Source organism: Bombus fervidus, chromosome 9, assembly GCF_041682495.2.
Source record: "Bombus fervidus isolate BK054 chromosome 9, iyBomFerv1, whole genome shotgun sequence".
NCBI lineage: Eukaryota > Metazoa > Arthropoda > Insecta > Hymenoptera > Apidae > Bombus > Bombus fervidus.
Window position 1 is genome coordinate 13417781 of NC_091525.1, and position 22630 is coordinate 13440410.

The 22630-nt window shown below is 43.6% G+C and overlaps 1 protein-coding gene and 1 long non-coding RNA gene across 4 annotated transcripts in view; one reads left to right on the top strand and one right to left on the bottom strand.

Annotated features, from left to right (window-relative positions):
* LOC139991046 (uncharacterized) overlaps nucleotides 1-16293 on the bottom strand; it is a 139890-nt gene extending 123597 nt beyond the window's left edge. For 2 of the 3 annotated variants that reach the window (XR_012453392.1, XR_011800727.1), the window contains exons 1-2: nucleotides 15754-16293; nucleotides 15522-15650 (exon numbers count right to left, since the gene is read on the bottom strand). This is a non-coding gene — a long non-coding RNA (uncharacterized lncRNA). Of the gene's footprint in view, nucleotides 1-15517; nucleotides 15651-15753 lie in introns of all 3 variants that reach the window. The other variant, XR_012453391.1, reaches the window with a different exon arrangement.
* Nucleotides 16294-17142: 849 nt separating this feature from the next.
* LOC139991018 (headcase protein) overlaps nucleotides 17143-22630 on the top strand; it is a 146914-nt gene continuing 141426 nt past the window's right edge. Inside the window, exon 1 of the mRNA XM_072010776.1 lies at nucleotides 17143-19023. Within this exon, the coding sequence (XP_071866877.1) occupies nucleotides 18263-19023 (761 nt within the window). The 5' untranslated portion in view covers nucleotides 17143-18262. The remainder of the gene's footprint in view (nucleotides 19024-22630) is intronic.

Here is a 22630-nt window from a genome sequence, read left to right on the forward strand (position 1 = left end):
CGTAAGATCAAACAGTTTGATAAGAGTTCGAAATAATATCAGTGAATCGAAGGAGATACATTTTGGTCACCCATCACGCGCCTTCCTCGTTTAACAATTTTTCGCTCTTGTACCGAACACTGTCGTTCGAGTCGGCAGATGTTTCCATATAAAACGGTTCGAGACCATGAAACGAGAGTCGTTAGCAGCTTGTCGTGATCGTAAAGTTTCTCAGAAAACGGTCCCAACAGCCGGACGCACTCGTTGGTTGGAGGAGCCAGCTCGATAAAAGAGGCGAACGACAGTGATAGCGAAGTTTCGGTCGGCGTAAACGAATATTTCTAGGAACAACTTCCGTGGTGGTATTATTACGGACAAAACTGGATCGTTTATGAGCGGATGAAAAATACCGACGCAGCGCGACGATTCGAAAATCGAATTATATGTACAGGAATCGGGTTATAGGACAAACGGTACTTTCTTTCTAAGAGTTGTGTTCGCGTCGTGAGAACGCGACGTACCTGACGCGACGTCAGGCGATAATTGATCGGGGCCACTGCGATAATTGTTGCCTATCCTGTGTAATTTATGACAGAACGATGTACCGTGCATGGTCGTCCAAATAGATTTTGTGTATCGATATTTCCTATCCTATTTTATATTTTACCTGCCCGCAGGTGACCATAAATAATATTTCAATTCGAAACAAAGATTCAGTCAGATATCTGGGCATGGTTCTGGACAGAAGAATGACACGGAAACGACGCATCGTTGCTAAATCCAAACAAATTAGATCAAAATTTAAAAAATTCTATTGGCTCATTGGCAGACGTTTCAACTTAAACGTGCAGAGTAAAATAATGCTATATAAGGCCATATTAAAACCTGTTTGAACCCATGGGATCCAACTATGGGGAAACAACAAGTAATTCCAACGTAGAAATTCTTCAACAATTCCAATCGAAAACTCTAAGGTCCTTAGTAGATGCATCTTGGTATGTTACCAACGAAACGATACATCGCGATCTTAAGATACTCACAGTTGAAGAAGAAATATACAAATTCAGTAATAGATATAACATAAGAGTTAACAATCACCAAAACCCATTAGTTACTCAATTACTTGACATGATCAAATCCGCAGGCTAAAAAGACATTACCCTCTATATTTAAATATTAGATTCAACTAGAATCAAACATACGATAAACACTTATTATCAAATTTATAGTACCACGGCAGAATAATTTACTTATAATTGTTCCAAAAATTCTAATTTAAAATCTGTCGAGTTCTCTCAAATAAATAAAACGACATAATTATTCTTGATCGACCGTTTCGAGCTTCGAATTCATTCAAACGTCGTCAAGGAGAGAAATTAATAAGGAACATCGATAATTCGTGGTTGCAGATCTTAACCATTTCACTGTTTATTAAGACGACGATGTACTGTAACAACTACGCAGCAAAATCGAACGTTTATACTTTGTTACAACGAAAAATAATAAAATGTTACGAGACCCAACGCTTTGTGCTCATTGGCACGATCGTATCGTTTTTTCGATACTCTAATTCGCATTTACAAAGTGAAAACAGCCCTCGAACGAAAAGTTTCATTTCAGTAGGGGATGAAAGATTTATTTCAACAAATATTAAACAAGCAAGACCAAGAGCAAAACCTGCGAGGAGATTTCTAACTGCTTACTCGCGTTAAACGTAGCTTTTTCTTTATTTTTACGACACGTTCGCGAGAAACGAACGCATTCTATTTCGCAAGCTGGTTCTGTGATAAGTTGGGTTCCGCGTAATCAAACGAAAGTTGAATGGAGACTTCTGTGTACGTCTTCGCGGCACGCTGTTTATAAATGTCAGCCTTAAGCGATGTATGTCAATGCGTGTCACGCGTGGTAGTAAATCAGCCTATAGCTGCGATAGCACAGGCCTGATCGCCCCACATCGGAGGGCCCCATAGTCGCCTTTTGTTGGAACAACAAAAACGCAAGACCAGCAGCACCCTCGAATCGGCCAAAATTGTTTCGTTAAGTCGGCGACACGCGTTCCGATTCATCGATCGAACCTTTTTGGAACTACGTTTCCAACGATATTTAACAATACGGTCCAATGAATGTCGGGTAATTTACATAATCAGACTACCTCCGGCTCTACTTCTCTTCTCCTACAAACAATGAAATCCTATTACCATTCATAAATAAATTCTACGCCGATTTCTGAATCACTGTTTACATTTAACAGACGAATCTTTGTTGAAAGTGTAGTCTATCGATAAACTCTCCCGAGAATAAATATTGATCCATCTGGCATTATAATAGCGTCTAGCCCATTCTGCTGTAATCGTATGATTCGGATTATATCATTGGAGATTTTGTTTACGATCTACAACTGATAATCCTATAGTTTTCGATGGTATTAACGTTCCGACGATTATAGAACAATCAGAGACACGAACATCACGAGGGTTCGAACGATCGCGAAAAACAGCCAGACCGTTCCAGTATATTCCATGAATTTCGATGATCGTTACTTAACCTGGAATAGCATCTGCTTTCTTACAAGTGTACTGATAATTATTCAAACGTTTTTGTACTTAACTTTATCGCCAGCAGGAAATCGAAATAAGAAATCCTTCCTATTATCGATATATACGATTATTCGTTGCAACAACGTTAACGCAAACAGGTGTAATAGATAAATCACGGCAACGAAATCAATCAAAGGCGAGATTGCGCGTAAACACGTTGGTCGGTATTGGTGCACAAATTGGTGCCATTGGTAGAGCTATAGATGCTGTGTAGCATAACTAATCGACGCTACAGTAGGTAGCATGTGTTCGCGGTAAGCTAACCTAAGAAAAGAAATAGAGGGGCCGAGGAAAAGAAGGGGACGAAGGCAGAAAGGATTTGTCGGAGGGCAACGACCCATCGGCCTAGTTTTAAAATCCAAAACAAACCTGGTGGCCGGCGTCAATGGTCTAGTGAGCTCGGTTTCCGTGCGAACCATAGTGCGCGTGCGCACGGGCGAGTAAACGACAAAGTTCCTCAACGAGGGAACCCTACCGCGAGTTCTGTCTTTCTCTCTTTTTCCTTCTCTACATCGGCAATACGAAACGCGCGCGCTTTTTACGAGCTCGTAAATGTTGGCGTTTTCTTTATCTACGCGGCACCGAGAAGTCGTTCGAACGATACGCGTGCGATTGAAAAATCGCCGCGCGATTTAACGAGCGTAGCTGGAACAGCACACGTTGCGCCGATGATCTTTGTTCTCCTTATTTTTTTCCTCGCCTTCCTCTTCCTTTTCATGGAAACGAGGAGAAACACGGTTACGTCGTCTGTCGCTGCCTTCTGTTTCAGAAAATTTATAACGGGCCTTTACGGCGCGCGTAAAAATACACGAGTAACCGTAACGTGTTCGTGTAATTTTTGGCAAGAATTTCGAAGGAAGCCGCGCGTGCACGCGTCATTCCACGATTCGCCGTTCACGTCACGATCGTTCGCTTCAGCTCCGCAATTCTCGAATTTTCCTGTCTCAATCTCGTTCTTGTTTAAGCGAACACAAGCGCTTCTAGCTCTTCAATAATATTTACGATTTAATTAAACACAATTCTTCTATGACGTAACGAGAGACAGCAATTGTGTATACGGTATAAACAAATGTTACGTTAAAACAATTGAAACGTACTGAGCAGAGATAGAAGACACTCGACTGTTCCTTCATTTTATTGAAAAAAAAAAAAAAAAAAGAAGAAAGAAAAACAAACATATATTACCGTCTAAACTAACATTTTTATTGCGTCTGAATTAATTATTACGTCTGACAGATTGGAAATTCGAAGGAAAATATTACGTGATTTGTCTTTCCCATTTAACAAGTTACAAAGTCTGGTCAAACGCGGCAGAGTTATCTATAATTCTTCCTTTCTTTTCAATTCCGGGCGTGATTCCCGGGTAGCCGTAATAACTTGGATATCGTCGAAGCAGCCGGTAGCCATAAACCGAAAATAGCGCTATAACTTCGTAAGTTATGACGTCACTGTTTTCATCCGACTCGTAAAGAACGAGCATCCATTCGCGCATCGCGGATTCTTAACGTTGATCACCGCTGAGGTCAGTGGTAAGCCGCGTTACTAAATCTTTTTAGCGTGATTGGAATAAGACGAATTTCACGGAAGAAGCGCGCAAATACGATAGAATATCTGGTAAAAATTAAACGTCGCCGTGTACCAAGCGTATTTCGATAAAACGATATATATACGTGTATAATATATGAAATTCGCGTGGCAGTGAAGGCGTTAAGAGAATCGGGTCGCGAAGCTTGGAGAACGATAACCCCAAAGAATCATGTAGGATACTCGTTTCCAAAAATTACTGGTTCGGTTGAAATCATACTGGCCGTTCCCACGTAACTACGGGACGTATTCGCGTTCCTTGAATAGCAGCACGAAACCATCGGCCAACCTGGAATCGTCTCTGTCTCCGAAGAGTTTCCTTTTCACTAATTCATAGAAGGAAGAAAGCCATAGCGTGACGGCGGCGTGTACAACGTTCACAAGCCACTCGAATTTCAGCAGCGCGGCGCCCAAATATAAGGTTTCCATCAATCGATGTCGAAACGAAATTATACTTTCTTATACACCTGCACCCTTTTACGCTAATAATTTATCAATAATATTAGCGAAATGACAACTTACGAGTTCTAGATTGGTCTAACTTCTTTCATATAATAAGGACACTCGACAAGGATATATAGGATATTCTTTTTTCTACTATACGTACGACGTTGGTATCGATTCGGACACCGGTGAACGATGCTAGAACGACGGTTGGTTAAGTGTGTCGAGTGAGAAATTGGTCGGAAGGGTTAGAGGCGCATCAATTTTTCTACGAGGGTTCATATGCCCGCGAATGGCGGGGGAAAAAAGAATCGATTCACCGGGCAGCAACATTGATTAGCTTCGGGACGACCCGGGCCTCTCGTTTGCTAACGCAGCACTCATTATTGGCCGAAAGCACGGTTACGTACTTTGCTGCGGCTGGTCATTAACGTAACGACTGTTACGTACGCGTTCTGCCGACACACCGTGTGTACCTGTCTGCTTCGCCTTTCAATCCGTTCCCCGTGAAGCCTGATCGATACCGAATACCGTCTGTTCCGTACACAAACCAGACTCTTTCTATAGGCCGTAGAGCTTCGTTTACGAGCGGAATTTCTTTACCATATCGAAACCAACGTCTCTAGCATGCGTCGATATCGGCAAAGTATCCCGTAGAAATTTCAATAGACCGACGCGTACAGCTTGCTACGAATCGACCCTAATCGAGAAGCTTAAATGGCAAACGACTTTGGCGAAAAGTAAATTCTACGCTGAATACAGCGTTAAGTGTTGTAAAGGGGTAGAAGAGTATTTCATTTTAGCTTCCAGGGCAGTCTCCGTGAAATTGAAATTACCGCTGGACGAGCAACACTCGTTACTCTCGTTAATACGCGTACGAAGAAAATAAACGAAGGAATAAAAAAAGGTTTAAACCAATGTATCTTGTTTGCAAGGAAAATATATAACTTACCGTGGCAAGTATACAAGTGAGTTTTATTTAATAAGTCAATTACGAAATAACCGATTATCCCGTTCCACGCGCAGTACCACTATTTATAAATTTTTTAACATTTCCGTTCGCGTAATTAAACGATTACTATGTCAGTTACAAGTTAATCGTAGTTCACGTAATAAAGAAAAGCGAACAGTTGGAAAGAACGAGAGTACCGCGAAGGAGACGAGAAAAAATGGGAAACGTAACTAGTATTAAAGTCATGATTGTAAATTTCACGTTCGCAGCCACGTAGCAGACAGGTATACGTCCGTAATTGCTGTTTGTGCAGCGTGGAAATTATGCTTGGCGCGGGGTAGACCGAACTTGGTATCGATTCTCTGAACGAGAATTCGCGAACGTTCTCTCGCGGGCGACGCAACGTGCCGGTGGTAACGGCCGACGGTCGGTCATTGTTCCGCAATTATTGCCCCTATCTAATCGGTGTTAGTAGCTAGAAATGGTCGTCGGCCGATTCCCGATATCTAATCGCGAAAGCTCGCGGCTCGATACGTGGGAGAGAAAGCGATTGCAGCGATTCCTCGTCGCAGCTCCAACGCCGCGGTTTCTGTTCGCAGAAACTCTCTGCCATCCTGTCTGACGCGTTAATTAGGGCTTAATGGTACCTTCTCGTTCGCACAGCGAACGATTATCGCGAACGAGGTCTATCAGTCGCGGCGAACACGTGGCTTACGTAAGCCTGGAAACCACTCGAGAAAAGTAATGCCGGTTCGCTGTAAGGAATGTTCCTAGAACATCGACCTGGTCGAATCGTCCGAGACAACAAGCTCTGTGAAACGTATGATACTCTCTTTTATCCAGAATTCCGTTAGAAGACCAGATATAGACGAGCGATTCTCTGTTTCGCGTGCTATCGCACTGTTAGAAAGCAGCGCGAGTAATACATGTACGTAACAACGAAATAACGCTGATTGTCGGATGTGTGAGAATCCCGCAAGTGCAGATAAATGTATATAGTGGCTCGTAAAAGTCTTTGTACACCCTCATAAAAGAGCGTATTATTCCGAATGTGCTCGTCTACATCGAATCTAATAGAGGAAACTCGAAATTTCAAACTTGTATGGAAGTTTTTACGCGACGACACGTTAGTGTCGCACGATACAAAAGACGAGATAACTAACAATAACACCTCGCGAGAAGATCGCAAACTTCGTACCGAGGGTCGAATAGCTCTATCAATAATAAGCGTCGTAAATCGTCGCTGGCCCCACTTCTGACCCCACGGAGAGATCTTAGAAAGCAGTTTGATGGCCGATGTTATCGGTGATCGGCCGACACTTGGCTCTCTCTTTCTCTTTCTCTTTCTCTCTCTCTCTCTCTCTCTCTCTCTCTCTCTGTCTATCTGTCTGTCTCTCGTAGCACGAAGAACACGGTGTTCGGACTATCCAGTTATCGGTCGAATTGTGTATACGAACGTATCGTAAATCATCGGTGCCGCTAGATAAGATGGAAGATCACGTTTTCGAATTTAGCGGAGATCGAGTCAAGGCTTTGGCTTGCGAGTCGAATCGAGTCGATGGCTTCGAGCTACGCTATATCGTACGGTAATTGCAACCCTTTGACGAAGTTTTATCGAGATCACGTACACTATCGAGTGTCGTAAATTGACACTAAACTTATGTGTTTGACGCTGAAATTAACGTGCGCAGATTGATCCTAGAGATCGATAAGATACGTATTCCTCGGGCAAAGTAGGTCTAGCAAATTCTGCAAGATTTTTCTTCCTGTTAGAGAAAACTCTGCAGTGATTATTTGAAATCTAGCATATCGAAAGATTAAGTTTCTTAAGTTTCTTAAGTTTAAGTTTGTATAGGAGAGAATATTTTAACTAAGAAAGGCAGAAACAGAGAAGATTCGAACTTTTCTCTAACCGCGTAAGAGGTTCGTTACCAAAGAAGCGACCGCGCGTTACGGCCGAATATTTTAATTACCCTCGCTCACGGTGTCTGGATATGAACGTAATTAAATTTACCCGGCGAGGCAAGGTGCACGGACGTTAGCATAAATCCGTTCGCTTAGCAATTAAGGCGACCGTTTTCTTCGGACTGGCGAAACAAATGTGTGCCGTGAATCACCGTTGCGCAATTAGCGTGTACACACCGCGGTTATTGCTGCCGGCGCGTACGTGCACGCGAATCTATTCGACAGACAGCTAAAGGATGCGATTTCGTTCAAGAACCGTGCAGAAAAGCACGCGATTCCTTCCATTTGATCGCGAGTAAGATACGGAGCTGTCTGAATTACCAGACTGCGAATGTTTATGCAAATTTACGTTACGAATATGTCCGAGCAAATGGAATTTAGGTAGGAATTTATATCTCACCTTCTAAATGTCGTAAGGAGTACGTACTTTCTTTCGCATACTTGTTCTGATTTGTTTCGTACATTTGCGCGTTTGTATATTACGTTAGAATAAGATATACGCTGACTTTGATTAAAACAGAGATCAGGGAGGAAAAAGTTCAGTGGAAAATTTTTAACGAAGGCACGTGTCCCTTCGAACAGTACGAATCTCAGAAACACATATACGCACATACACCCTTAGAAACGTGTCCGCGAACCAGTCAGAGTGAGTCGTCCCGTTTGAATCGGATTTTATCCGAGAAGATCCCTGAAAGGAGGTTCGCGGTCAGAGATATCCCGGTTCAGCTGACTGAATAGCGGCAGCGCGTGAGCCTGCAGATGCTCACAAAAGGATCCAGATTGGACACGTATCTTTTCGTGCGACCAGTTTTCAAATAAAACGCGTGCACACGTACGGAAGATGCAACAGCAGCATCGACAGAAGCGGGTTGACCGTGGCTTTGTCGCGTGATCGTCGCGGGAATCTCTGTCCGCTTATTTCGAAGCCGGGAGCGCATCGTACGTAACCCAGTTTCGATCTTGGCGAGCGTACCGAAGCCATCGAACCGTCGTTGGCTTTGTTGGAAACTTTGCTCCACGCCTGACAGTTTCTACCATTCGCTGCAGGCAAACTTTACGATCCGGCTGAACGTTCTGTAATCCTACGACGCGCTGTCACACGCCAGAATACGAGAATCGCGACCACCAAGAGACACGTTACACACGGCATGACCAAGTTAATAAGGATTTTTTTTTAATTTAACGCTGTTAGCGTCTGTAGCAGAATTTCCTTCGTAGAATTGTCAAAGTAGACGAACGTCGAGACGATATACCTATAAATCTCAATGGAGATTAAAGAAGACGAATCCCCATAATGAAGCATCATCTACGTTTAACGGTGACTATTCCACGTAAAAGCTATATCTTTCTGATATATCGCAATCGACAAATACGTCCAAATTATCTGACAGTCTTATTCTTATCGCATGACCCACATCGAGACTTTAATCCAACTGCACACGCCCGCCTCAGAATTTTTTATTCCCTACGGACTTACTGTATCTATTCGTTTATCGAAGACAATCCCATATTACTGCAAGCATCGATATCCTTCCTAGGTCATTTACTCGTACCGTTCTCACGTACATGTAGAAACGTACCAGGTTTCCGATGGAAGAACGTGCGAGTCTCTCTCCTCGTCGCGGTCGTTCGGTAACGGCATACGAATGGAACGCTTGTTTCGAAAGTCGATGGACGTTACCGAAAGATAACAGCATGGGTAGATTGCGAATAATACAACGATCTAGGCAGAAATGCACTCATAGATATACGACGGCACAACGACTACGGCGTATCGAGTCGTTGTGTTATCGTTGTGCTGATAGCTGCCACTAGACGCGAGTTACGTAACACTTAGGGTCAACGTATCCACTAGCTTTATGCAATTGCATGTCGGTACGCTATGAATAGCTCTTTGCCTAGCGACGGAAATAAGTCCAGTATATCGTGAACAAATTCTAACCTCAAAAAACTGTATACATTCCGTGGCTCTCTTGCGCGATAACTTATCGGCTAATAATGTCAGTAAATCGATAAGTCGCAAATTTTACTTTATACAGACTTCTCTATTTCGATATTGTATTACGTTACTTTTGGAACAACCTGATAATTCTTACGTCAAATGGGATAATCGAATTACTCGTCATTCAAAAAATTTAGTTTTCACATAAGTTAGTAAGCCGTAACGCGAACAAAGATTATTCAAGGCGAGTAAATACTTTATATTTGGTGGATGTTGCCGATTTTTATCGGTCGACGATCGTATAACATTGGCCATCGTGGAGAACAGCTCGTTTATCGAAGCCTCTTAATTAAACCTGTTTCCGCTACATGCTCGAATAATATATCAATTTCCGTTCATTGCACCGAACTCGTTTATAGTTACACGACTGGCCGCGGAATTGAAACCCGCGAAAAAATTACGAAACTGGATATATCCGTTGTTGTTACATCTCGTTCGCGGAGAACGCGCTCGTAAAAAGTACGACCGTTGCCGCGACATTTTAATTCTACCAAAGCGTACGAAGATCCCAGGAGGAAAACACGAAAGGTATACTTTTGTCCATGTCTTGCTCCAAACTCGAATAAGAAGACAATTTTGGTGACGCGAGATTGGTTGACAACGTGTTGAATTTTAAAAGGGCTTTCCTATTTTTCCCGAAAAGATACGAAATACGACTCACCGTGGCCTTTCCGCGTAGTCTTCGTACGTAAAAACAGATTCTCGCGATGAAATAAAATAGCGGGATAAATCCTGTGCTAACTTCGTTATCATTGTTCGCTTGTGCGGCTGGCTGTAATCGCAAAAATCAAGAATCGGTGAGAGAAGCGCGCCGTTGGGACGAGCAAAATTGCGTAATAGCAGCTTACCAAGCTATTGTGAATCGCGTTTAACAGAAATTGAATGTGTCGTGGAAAGGTTTCGTCTTGAAGCGCACCGCACGACAATGGTGTACGGTCCTTGTTCTCTTTGCACGCGGGATTCATAAATCACCAACATCGTATTTCTCCAACGATTCATCGTGTTATTCCCGCTATTACCCATTAGTAGAACGCGAACGTTTATGCGTCTTAAATATAAAAAAAGATATGATATTTGTACGTAAAAAGTATGCAAATCTATGTGCACGAAAAATATAGAGAATATGTGAACAATATGATTGATATTAATTTAATGTGTCCAATACTATCTACGATATTTAATAATAGATATTTAACTGTAATTTTGTAATTATTCTTGCATAATTGGAGCTATAATAATGGTTATAATAAATTACAGACGCTTTGTATAAGTTTGCAGTTGTTATCCGATTTAAAAATTTTTTCAGATTAGTTGAAATGTAAGTTATGTTATTGGCATTAGCATTTTACACAGTTCCGATGAATTGTATCAATTTGTTATATAAGTATACATACATAACGTAATACGTTCCTGCATAGGTTCTCTAACATTAATATGCAGAGCATATGCAAAGATGTAAAATAAAAAAACATGTTTTTATAATCTTCTGTGTCGCGTGACAAATTTTTATCAAGGTTTCATTTCCCTACTTGTGCTGTGTAAAAACATGCATTTGCATGAACATCCGTAGTCTACCCATTAAGCTACGGTTACAGTGGATGCGTGTTCTGACGAGTTGTTCTTCTTTCGTGAATGGAAAAATTGAACGTATGCCTGCTATCTGTTTCACCTATGAAATATCATGACGAGCACTGTATTTTGGATATTTTATATCCATATTTATGTATATTTCCGCGCGCATACGTTATTACTTTTTGCAATTTTCAAGTTTGCACGAAACTTTGCAATACGCTCATAAGAATCTGTATACTTGGTGGAAACAATGCAATCATAACTTTACACGTATTCTGGTAGTCAATGGGATTACGAATTGCAGCGTTCTATCAAGCACAGTGGAAACTCGCGTTGAAAATTGCATCTTCGCGCGAGTAACGAAATTTTCTCGGTAAACTCAGACAACAAGGCATCTCGTGAAACATTTGTAACTGCCTTCTAACGGCAAACTAATTGTCTGCATGGACCAACTTGAATTATGGAATGAAATTAATTATCGCGTAACCCTTGATATTTAGGAGTCCAGAGTCGAGAACCGTCCTCTGGCCACGTTTATTCAGACAGGGCGTGGTTGATCACAGATGGAAGAGAAACGTACGAAAAGCCTTTGTTTCTGATCAAATTATTCTTATTCTAAATATTGAAAAAATTATGTAAGCCGCGTAAACTGGCGAAAAAATAATTTTATTCTCCCAAAGAGAAGTTTCTCGCGTCAGTATCGCGAGCCTGAATTCGCGGAACCTAAAGGGGCGCGTTTACTATTCGAGCTAGCGGCGCAGGAAAGGCACGAAGGGTGCGTAACAAGTCCGAGAAACGGGGTGAACCGGCGGAATTCGAGAGTGGAGATATCGGCAAGGATGCGTTGGTAGTTCGAACTTATTCGTCCACGCTCTGTAATTTTCGATTCTGACGAGACAAGGACGGATCCAGACGGAGGCGCCGTGCCGGCTCCATCGAGAACACGTTCGTTCCTCGTACAGGAACAACGAGCGGCGACGCGTGACGTTGTGGTAGTGAATTTTACGTGGCTAGAAACTTTATGAGCGAATACAGACTACGACTGCAGAGGGAGAGAACGAGTATGCAACGAGCATGCGCAGCTTGAAACCGAAAGTGCACGCCCACCCGGGCAATGCCGCCCCTGAACCTAGACCTACACCCCCGCTTTCCAACACCCCACGGTCAACCTGGTGCCCCCAACCTTCAAAACCCCAGCCACCGCGCGAACAGCCGCCACCACCTCCACCCGTTCACCTAGCGCCGCATGAAACTCTCTGTGTGTGTATGTGTATGTGCACCCGGGACTTTGAATCTTCGCCTGTGCCAGCGAGTCACCCTTTCGTACCATCGCGCTCTTCTATACTCGTACACCGCTACACGTATTTACAAAGAACGAATACGTACGCTGACTCGTGAAAGAATTTGAACAGTTACTCATAGAAATATTTTATGTACATATCCTTTGTTATAAAACGTTTTAGAGGCCCGGCTGTCTTGATTATATGGATAAAATTGTCCTACCGAGTGATTATACTCTACTTAAAGAAAAGTGTTTTAACATGACATAGTCGAATAAGCTAATAGATTAGAAAATTTTTGAAAAATCTTTTGAAGATAAGCGTAGTAATGTTTCGTAAGAAACAAACGATATCGATTTAATCTTAACGTTGGCTATAAATTAATTAACGATAATCTAGATATATAACTAATGTCGTTGGTATTTTTTAAACGTTCAGGCGAATGATACGAGGCGCGCTGAATTGCAAAATAGAAACCCACAAAAATCGTTTCTATTTCATTGTTATTTCTTTGCCAACGAGTAACAGACGTCTACACGGCGACTTTAAGCTAGTTATGGAAGGCACCGGAGTCGACGAGGAAATTATTAATCTTCGTTACTCCTTTCTCGGAAGAAAGGAAAGGCGACACAATGCCAGGGGGCCGGTTCGTTTTCGAACAAAAGGAATTTTTCTTCCGTCCAATTGTCTCTGCCTTGGTTCCGTTCCTATCCCCTTCAGGCGCGCCGTTCGAATTTTTTAATCGCGCACCCTGGCACTCCTCGAGCGCGCGAACCCAACGGGATAGGCCGTGTTCCTTTCAGTGACATCTGGTTCTCCCTGCATCCGAAAGCCCCCCTCGAACGAGTCGTATACCAGCTAAAGCCTCATTCACGGTCACCGTCCTAGAAACCCGAAACGATCAAAACAACTTTTTCATGCGGGGTCCTCTCGAGGATGCTGGATTATCCTTTTTCGGATGCCTCGACCTCGTGTTACCGGGGTGGCACCCCCCTCGGTTATGGTCCCCCGTTTACCCTACGCAGTTTGCGTAAAGCCATGGCGAAATTCAACCACCGACTGACCTGGATTCCCCGTTATTCTATGCCCCTTACCACCGCGCTATAATATTTACACGGTTTCCGTCTAAACAGCGGAAATGCATTGTCACAAACGAACTGAATTCACCTCTCTGCTATCGTGTGAATATTTATGTATGTTCTCGAGATTCACAGAAGAGGAGACGTCGTAATTCTTCCTGCTTTAGAATTACGCTTTATTCGATGCCACGGCTGAGTGTTCGTCACGTGAGAATAGTCGTAAAACATCGGCCTGTCCTCCTCGTCACGCTCATGGAATGTTTAGACAAAAAAAAAAAAAAAAAAAAAAAAAACGAAGCAAAGAAACGAAACGATCTTTTGTATCTACTGTGTTTACCTCGAAGGTCGTGCTAACGGGCTTCGTAATCATTTCGATGAGCTACTATATCCGGAACACATACATCTCTACGCGGATAGTAATTTGTGAAAACAATCGCACTGCATTCTTTGCTAAATTATCGATAAACCTATGACTAATAAAAATTAAATTACGCATCTTTGGAACATCGATTGATACGAGTACGGTAGCGCGGAGCTGCAGTTAAGGATTGCTTGACGTTATTTTGATCAACACGCGTTATTTATGGCTCATGTCGTTAGAGAATTGGGAGTCTCACGTTTCGTAACAGCTTTACGATCGCCGATAAAATTATGCAACGTAATCTAATACGTATCTCGTTTCGCCGGTGTCCCAGGAGCCAGCTCGCTGCCGCGTGCTTTTCGCTCACACGAGCACACGCGAGCTGACAGCCGGGCAAAATCGACTCTTTGTTATTGTGTTCCAGATAGAGCGTGTTCCTCTCTTGATGTGACGTCGATGCCCGTGGGAATGCTCGAAAAATTACGACAAAATTTCCTACATCCCATCGATGGCATCGAGGTCATGATTTGTCAGCACTCGATAATATTTATGTGAACGATTGATGTGTATATTACCAAGTTTATTATTTTGTAATAACACCAAGTTTACGTATTAACGTTACGTTTATTTACGCGAGACTTTCTGCTACTTTTGTGATTCGAAACTCTAAAAATCTAGGTAAATAATAATTTGTACCGCTAATTTACGAGAATATCGTGGCATATCCTTTTCTAATTAATAACGATCCAATCGAGTTTGTATTTAAATTTTATGCTCCTTTCGATTGTTACGATTTACCGCAACCGGAACGATTTCGCGTTACGAATCCATTACAACTGTTTACATTATCTAAAGAAGAGAATAAAAAAATTAAGACCTCGGGAAGCTTTGGATTCGCATTTCGCGAATCTAGAAATCACGTTGCTATCCATCTCTAGTTAATATCAATATCAGGAACTTTCGACCGCGGCGGCGATCTTTCCCAGGAGACACGTGTGCGTGGGTGTCGATAATCGCTCGCAATATGCGTGCACACGCAAACACGTGCACATGGGTGATAAAAATTCGCAGCCGTTGGCATTCTCGATAACCGTGGCTCTCCTCTTTCTTTCTTTTCTCTTTATTTCTCGCCTGTGACCAATATACTTTTTTGTAGAAACCGCGACGTCGTCGATAAAAGGGAACCGGGCAGAAAGTTCGGTAACCACGTAGAGAAGCGGGGCAACGATTTACGCCACGGATTTTTCATACGGTTTATTTTTGTATCGATGAATTCTTATTTCGCCCACCAACGACTGAAATCTCTGCCATTAATGACCTTCGCTATAGATAAGCGGGACGCATACGATAAGAAGCGAGCGCAACACACTTGCCTGTTATATATCTGTGCGTTGTTTGTGCAATTCGCTTGTCAAGAATTTCGATAAACACCGTGAGAGCGAGACAGAAAGCAACGGAATAAATCGCGGGCTACGATATAGATACCGGGAGCTGGGATTTATTTATCAATAAACGCATTCACGATATTTTCAGATCGCGGACAGAACGAAGTAAACATAATGCTGTTTTCGTACTGGTCGAAAGATGGCTTCGATGCGTTCTCGTCGTTCGTTACGAACATCCAAGCGATTTCTCTCGTTACACGTAATAATCTTGAATCTTAGAGTGGTTCCAATAAGTATGAAAGTATGTATGTATTTACTTACCAGCTGCGGACTACGTATTCACGTCATCGCGTCACAAGTCCAGAATAGCGTTTCGATTCCAAATAAATTTCATCGTGTGACTGCATTCTTTCTCGAACAGTTGGTACGACTGCGACATTAAAAATGACGCTGAAAATAAAAATAAATGTCGGATATGTTAGAAAGACGGGACGACCGCGACCTTGGTTAAATTTAAAGATGGTCGAATTAACCTCTAAGCCTGCTTACATACCTATTGCGGGATCGTTGTCCACGAATTTTTATTCTCACGAATAAAGTACACACGAATTCGCGTCCACGTATATTCGAAAGAGATTCGCGATCGCGTCAGAAACGAACGTTACGCTCGATGTGTCATCGAAATTTACGACGAGTACGATATTAAGGCGCGAACAGCGTAAAAAACTCGCGTCGCGAAAATACGACGCGTACAGAAGAGGTGAAGTTGGCAACGCAAAAAGAACCGCGACCGTTCTCCCTAGAATTTCGATGTAATATATCCAAGGGCCAGCGGCGTAAATATTTACACCTCGTGAAACGCATACGGTTGTGTTTCATACCGGTGATCCCTGGAAGCGAGAGTACACACGAGAGAAGTTACATTCGGGAAAAACAGAGTGTAGCGAGCACGATGTATACACTGTCACCAGAGCAGCGTATTTACTGACCGCAAGAATACGCGACATATAACGCTTCGAAGGGAATCCGTGCTCGGTTTTTAGAATGTTTCGTGTCCTTGTTCGAATTTGTATATAGGACTACAAGTAAATACTTGGACGTACCTCTACGATAACTAGAATAAGCGCAAAATATTGTACATCCGCTTATCATTGACATGCGACCATACGTCTCGAGTTGAGTCATTGCTAATTAGAAATAGAGACGTGGAATCGGGCACGTACACTCTATATACTGCGTATTACGCCGCCAACTACTACGTCAAAGAGATAGAGAAGACTCGCGAAAACTTTCAACAACGTATCGTGCATATAATCGAACATCGAAAAGGTTTTCCACGTGATAAGCGGTAACGAGATTGAGACGTTTCCGTGGATATCAGCCAGTACGAAGCATCGAAGCATAAAAAAAAAAGAGGCAGGAGTTCGGTTTCCTTCGTGCCAATTCACGAACGCCATTTCTGACTGCGTTAATTCAACTCTGTCTCTGGGTGTTTCCTTCCGAGTCGTTCAACCCGCTTTCCCTTCGCAACGAGATTCGGGATCCGGTAGAAGTGAATTTTCAATTTACAGAGCATTATCTCGTTACGATTTCTGCGTAAGTTCGAGAGATACGTCGACTCGCGATAGTATTCGTGGCGCAAACACGTCCCCTTCTTGCACGTACGCGCACACGCGTATCCAGGATTACATATTCGTAGGCCTCCTCGCCGGCTTCGAAAAGTAAAACGCGCGCTCGTGTTGCAGCGCCGGCTGCGAGCGCGAGAAGGACAGACGTATAAGCGGGAGAAGGACAGAAATATAGAGAGGTAGCGTGCGCCCGTCGGAGGGACGACAACGGCGCGCATCGATTGGCGCGCTAGCCGTGACCCCCACCATGCTTTCGCTTTCACCCAATGGGGCCTCACTTTCGCGCTCGCCCGCGCGCCGAGCCACGGCAGCCGGCACGCTGTCGTCGCCGGCGCTCAGTGACTGGTGCACCCTACGTGCGAGCAAGTGTTTTTCGTCGTGGACTCTCCGTGTGGCACGAGAGAAAAAGAAAAGAGAAGGAAGCGGAGCCTCGGTGTGCGTGTAGGTTTTGTTGGATCCGTTGTGCCGTCGTCGTCGTCGTCGTCGTCGTCGTCGTCGTCGTCTCTTTCGTTCGAGCGAACCGGGGAACGCGTCACGGAACTTCGATCGAAAATTGCGTTCCACGCTGCGCGCGCTCTGCGCCGGTGACCCTGACATTCGACGGACGAGAGCGAACCGACACATTTGCCGGACCGTGCCGGTTAGAGAATCATCTTTCGTACGATATCGTTGGACACCGAGTATCCGAGGCCTTCGTCGACAATATACGCAGTTTCGAGTACGAACAGTCATCGAGAGACTTGGACTTTGTCGAAACTACCGCGACGTGGCGTCGCGGAACCACGCTGACCTTGACTTTGTTGCACGAAACACATTGCGACGCCACGACCGAAAGACAGATTCCTTCCGAAATCGAATCGCGCTCGTTGTTTACAGTGATATTTCTTGTAATCGTGCTTGGAGTGACCATTACTTCTGTTTTTTTTTTTTCCACAAATTCTCCGTGTCGAGAGGAAAGAACATCAGCGAATGACACTTAGTTCCGGCGTGTGTTCCTTCTGTTGCTGATCACCGATCGAACCGGCGCTATTTTTCTCGTTGTGGTGCGCTGGTGCGCGCCTTTTTTTCTTTCAGTACCAGATACATCCGCTGCGTGTCTCTGCAATTTACTGCGCGCCACTTGGCAAACCATCAAGAAGCCAGTCATTGAATGGATGTACGTGTGACGACGCAACCGAAACGCGGGAAATGCGTGAAGATGAAAGAATAGAATAACCGAGGGCTAACGCGAAAGAAACGAAGTTATATAACGCTTAGCCGTGCAGAAGTTTACCTCTGATTAGCTACTACTTTTTGTCATTTACCTAGTTCGAATAGAATCGAGAAAGCACGATACGAAGCGTCGGTTTGTGGTTCACAACGGTGTACAACGAGTTGGAAGAGACGGGCCGGTTCGTAAGGGCGGGTTTGACATCGATCCGTGAGGAGGAAGTGATGGCACCGCGGCGTCACGCGAACGGCCACGCTGGTGTACTGATGGAGAACGGCGGTGGAGGAGCCGGTGGCGGTGGTATAAACGACACGATGGAGAACAACCTGCTAACACAGAATCAGACGACCCGTTGCTGCACGCCTACCGGCGAGTGCCTCCGGGGTGACGCTTTAATTCGCTTAAACGCTCTACACGACGCGGTCAAGGTGATGTGCAACAACGATAACTGCCCGATCGGTCAGTTCATGCATCGCGAGTGTTTCGACGCCTGGGAGCAAACCGTGCTTACGTATTTGAAGAGTTGCGGACGCGCCCGTAGCTGGTCCGAACGACAGCGCCATCAGAATCTTTGGACGAAAAAGGGTTACGATCTGGCCTTTAAAGCGTGCGGCTGCCGTTGCGGACGTGGACATCTGAAGAAAGATCTCGATTGGATGCCACCGGGAACCGGCAACGTTACTGGTAACAGACAAGACGAGAACGAGGCGAAGAAGAAGAAACGACGCAATCGTCAGAATACCAGACCTACTTTAGCCGTTTCGGCCGGACCGCCGAGCCACGGCAATCACGTTTCGACGAATGGTCGCGGTCCAACCGAGGCACAGTTGATCGAATCCGGCCGTGGAAGGGCCGGCTCGCTCTCGTCCAGCACTGGTTCCAGCTCGCCACCGGCCACCAGCGAACCCAGCGTTAGCCCCCTTCATCAGCCCCAGGTCATTATGAAGAAGAAGAGCAAGGTTGATTTCTTCAGTGATCGAGCTCGGTGAGTTTTTAATCTTTTTCTGCTTTTTCTTCTTTTTTTTTTTTTTGTTTTTTAAATTACTTATCTTCTTCCGATATTTTATTTTTTTGTGCCGCATAAAGTACTAAATCGAATCTACAACATTGATACAGCTGTCTTTATCGGTTTATTTACAATCTGATTCTTAAAACAGGGTAATTAATATTATCTCGTGCAATTAAGTCGGATATGCATATGATATATGGTCAGTCGTAAAAGTTGTTGTATATCTTATAAAAAGTTATCATTGCTCGGACGACTTCAATTTGTAAAGTCGATCGACGTGTTTTCCGAAAGACTCGCGTCGCACGTGTAATTCGATAACGACGATGGAAACAAGCTGTTTTTCTAGGAAAATCGGAGAACAATTCGCGTGAAATGAAATTTTATCCACGATAGCGTTCGAAGCTTAATCTCCATATTTGTATTCATATCCAAGCTTAATATCCAAATTTGAAACGCGTAACCCACGTATACGCAAATCGTAACGTACAATTTGTTTGTCACGTTGAACGTCGTCGAAGTAGAAAATTAATATCCTGCTTACGCGATGTGAGATGAAGATAGGCGAAAAGTTTTTTTAAGTCGGTGGTGACCCTTTGCAATTACGTGAATTTACGCGGCAGAAATTAACCGAGGTTTTTTGAATTGAAAGTGGAAGGGAGAAAAAGTGGTTGGCTTGTTACAAACAATAATTGGCCCGGCGGTCACGATACCGATGGCTTCCTGTGAGGTCCACAACGTGTAAGAATACAATTATCGCGATCCCTTATCAAAGTGGTCACGTTTCTCTCCCACGCAAGCTCTTCTGGCCTCGCTGGTTTACTTTCAGTGACGTCGATAAGAGGAACGTTTCTTTCGAATCGCAGGCTTAATACGTAGTCACTCGTTCTCTCCTTCGCGTCATTTTCATCCCACGCCATTAGTCATTCGGTTAAATTGGCAAGGTAATTTCGATAGAACCATCACGCGGAATATATGTTGCTGGTCGAGCGAATCGAAAAAATTTTAGTGACCTTGACACACTTAATCAGCATATCTCTACCTATATACTGCATTTGATCTTTCCCTCTATAAAGAAGTTTCTTTTAATCTTTGCTAAAAAAAAAAAAAAAATTCATTATTCTTCGATTATTTGCAGAGTTTTTAATACGCAATGATAGTCTTAAGAATATCCGATCGCTCACGCATAATTTAGCATATCTTATCGACAATTATGAAACAGTAAAAACGAATATTTAGAAATAATCTAATCCCGATAAATATTTATCAGTGTATACTAATAGGTCCGTAGTTTGAAAATAAGTTAGGTTCGTATAATGAGAAACAACTATGCTTTGTAAATTGAACGTGAAATACTCGGATGGTCAGACAATTTTCTGACCAAATTGTACGAATCATTCACAGTGGACAATCCGATAAATTAAAAAGTAGAAAGAAACGATACGGTGAAATGTTGCAAGCGCGATTTAAAAAGAATTCGTCTTAGAATTTTGCGACTGTCTATTCCTACTACGAAGAAGAATAAATTTTAACGCTAGGCGAATCTCACAGTGGAAAAATATACAACGATGTTCGCCTATGCATATATATATATATATATTTGAATATCGTGGCATAAAGATTAAACCGGAACGTCGTATACGTATCTCTAGTTTCCTCTTATGATTCTCATACCTTGGAAGCAAGACAAAAATGATAAACGCGAGGGTAAGAAGGGCGAAGGATTTCGAAGGATTTTCGATATAGAGCTTTTGTCACGCCCTTGAATGTGTCGTGTTAAAGTTCAGCCTCGCGAGAAGCAGCGCGGGGACGATGGAATCGCGTATTTCAGGGGGTTAAAACGTACGAACGTATTCCGTATGGAAAGCACACGCTTCCGTCGTTCCTCCTTTTATAGCGCGATTTCGAAGCTCGTATAAAAAACGCGGCCGGGAATATTTTCATCTCTTGGGCGTTGGAGTTGTTTCGCGTTTGCGGCGTATATATATACGGCTATAAATAATCGCTGTGGAGAAAGGAGAGACAGAGAGAGAGAGAAAGAACGGTGTTTCGCGAAATACTTTGGTCGAAGGAGCCAGATGGTGGCCAAATGACGGGAAAAGCGGTCTCTCTTGTGCTTCGGAAACCGATAGAAAGAAGAAAACGCACGGAATCTTTGCGAAGTGAAAGGAAGGGTGTCGGATCGAGAAATATAACGCGTATCGGCGACGTTTTCGGTAGGTTCGTTCGAGCGTACAATACCGCCGGTTCTTCGCAAACACGCGATATATTCGGCTACGCAGAAGTTCATGGATGAATTGAGCCGGTAATTCGATCCTCGCTCGCATCTTTGAAAGGACCGGCCGATGATCTAAATCGTAGATAGCCTACTATGCCTCCAGGCTTTTCTTTTCAGGCGACGTACGCTCCCTTTGTCGCTGCCGGTCTTTTAAGAAATCGTAAACACAATGTTCGATCGGTCCTTTTATCCGCCATCTTTCGATATTCAAACTTTCAGAGATATTTATTCGAATTGTGGAACGTTGGGCGAAGCGTTAAAAATCAAACGAGCCGTGTGCACGATCGCCAAAGTTTTTTTTACGTTACTGCACATGTACTTGCTACTGACCGTGCTACCGACGAAACTGTCGCGTTCTTATTTCCACCGAATATATATTCGTTGCTGTTACGTCTTCGTACGTAAGGCTAGATACGGTAATAGCACAGAGCGAAACTCACGAAGCATAGCGCTATATATTTCAGTGATAATAGGTTTTTCATAGATTATACGATACAACGACTTTCGCGAATCGCTTTACTACATCGACAAAAGCAAATTGAGCCCGTGCAAACCGATGCGTTCTTAGGAAAATACCGAACCAGCGCGAAAACAGGGGGATTGAGAACGAAAGAGAGGAAGAAATCGATCGTCCAAGTCGCGTATCGTGGCGAGGAAAGCGTCTCTAGACGCGCGTTTCGTAGGATATGAATGAACGCGGAGGTCTGTTTCCTCGGACGCGTACGTCGTTGGAGTATGGATTCTATAGGCGCACTGTTATAGGTCGTCTTTTAGAGTTCTCCCGGCGAAGAGAGCAAGGAGAGGAAAAGTGGCAAACAGAGACGATTACGAGGATGCCTCACCCATAGTACGCACACTGCGTATAATCCTATATTTAGATCCAGTCTCGGAACTTGTCCTATTTCTGTTTATTTTCCACCGGGTTCGATGGGTAGTCCTCGTTGAAATACCTTTTCGCTAAACACACCGTACGATGTTTGTATCTATCTCTGTATTCATCGGTTACGCGATTCTTTATTTTGACTGGATCCCGTTGACGGCGTTGGATTCGTATCTGGCAACTTTTCTCTTTAATCTTCGTCGTCAACCAGCGAGCGTGACGTTTAATAATTCCTCGTACTTTCTCCGTTTTCGACAATGTTATTTCTACGTCGCGCACGAAACCGTGTTTAGCGCAAATTGTTGCAACGGTTCACGGTACGGACACTCGGCAATCTGATAAGCCCTTTATCTCGATGTTTCTCCAAGGTGCAAATTATTTATTTTCCTTGTTATCGACGAGAAATCTCACTCGGTTCCATCAGGGAG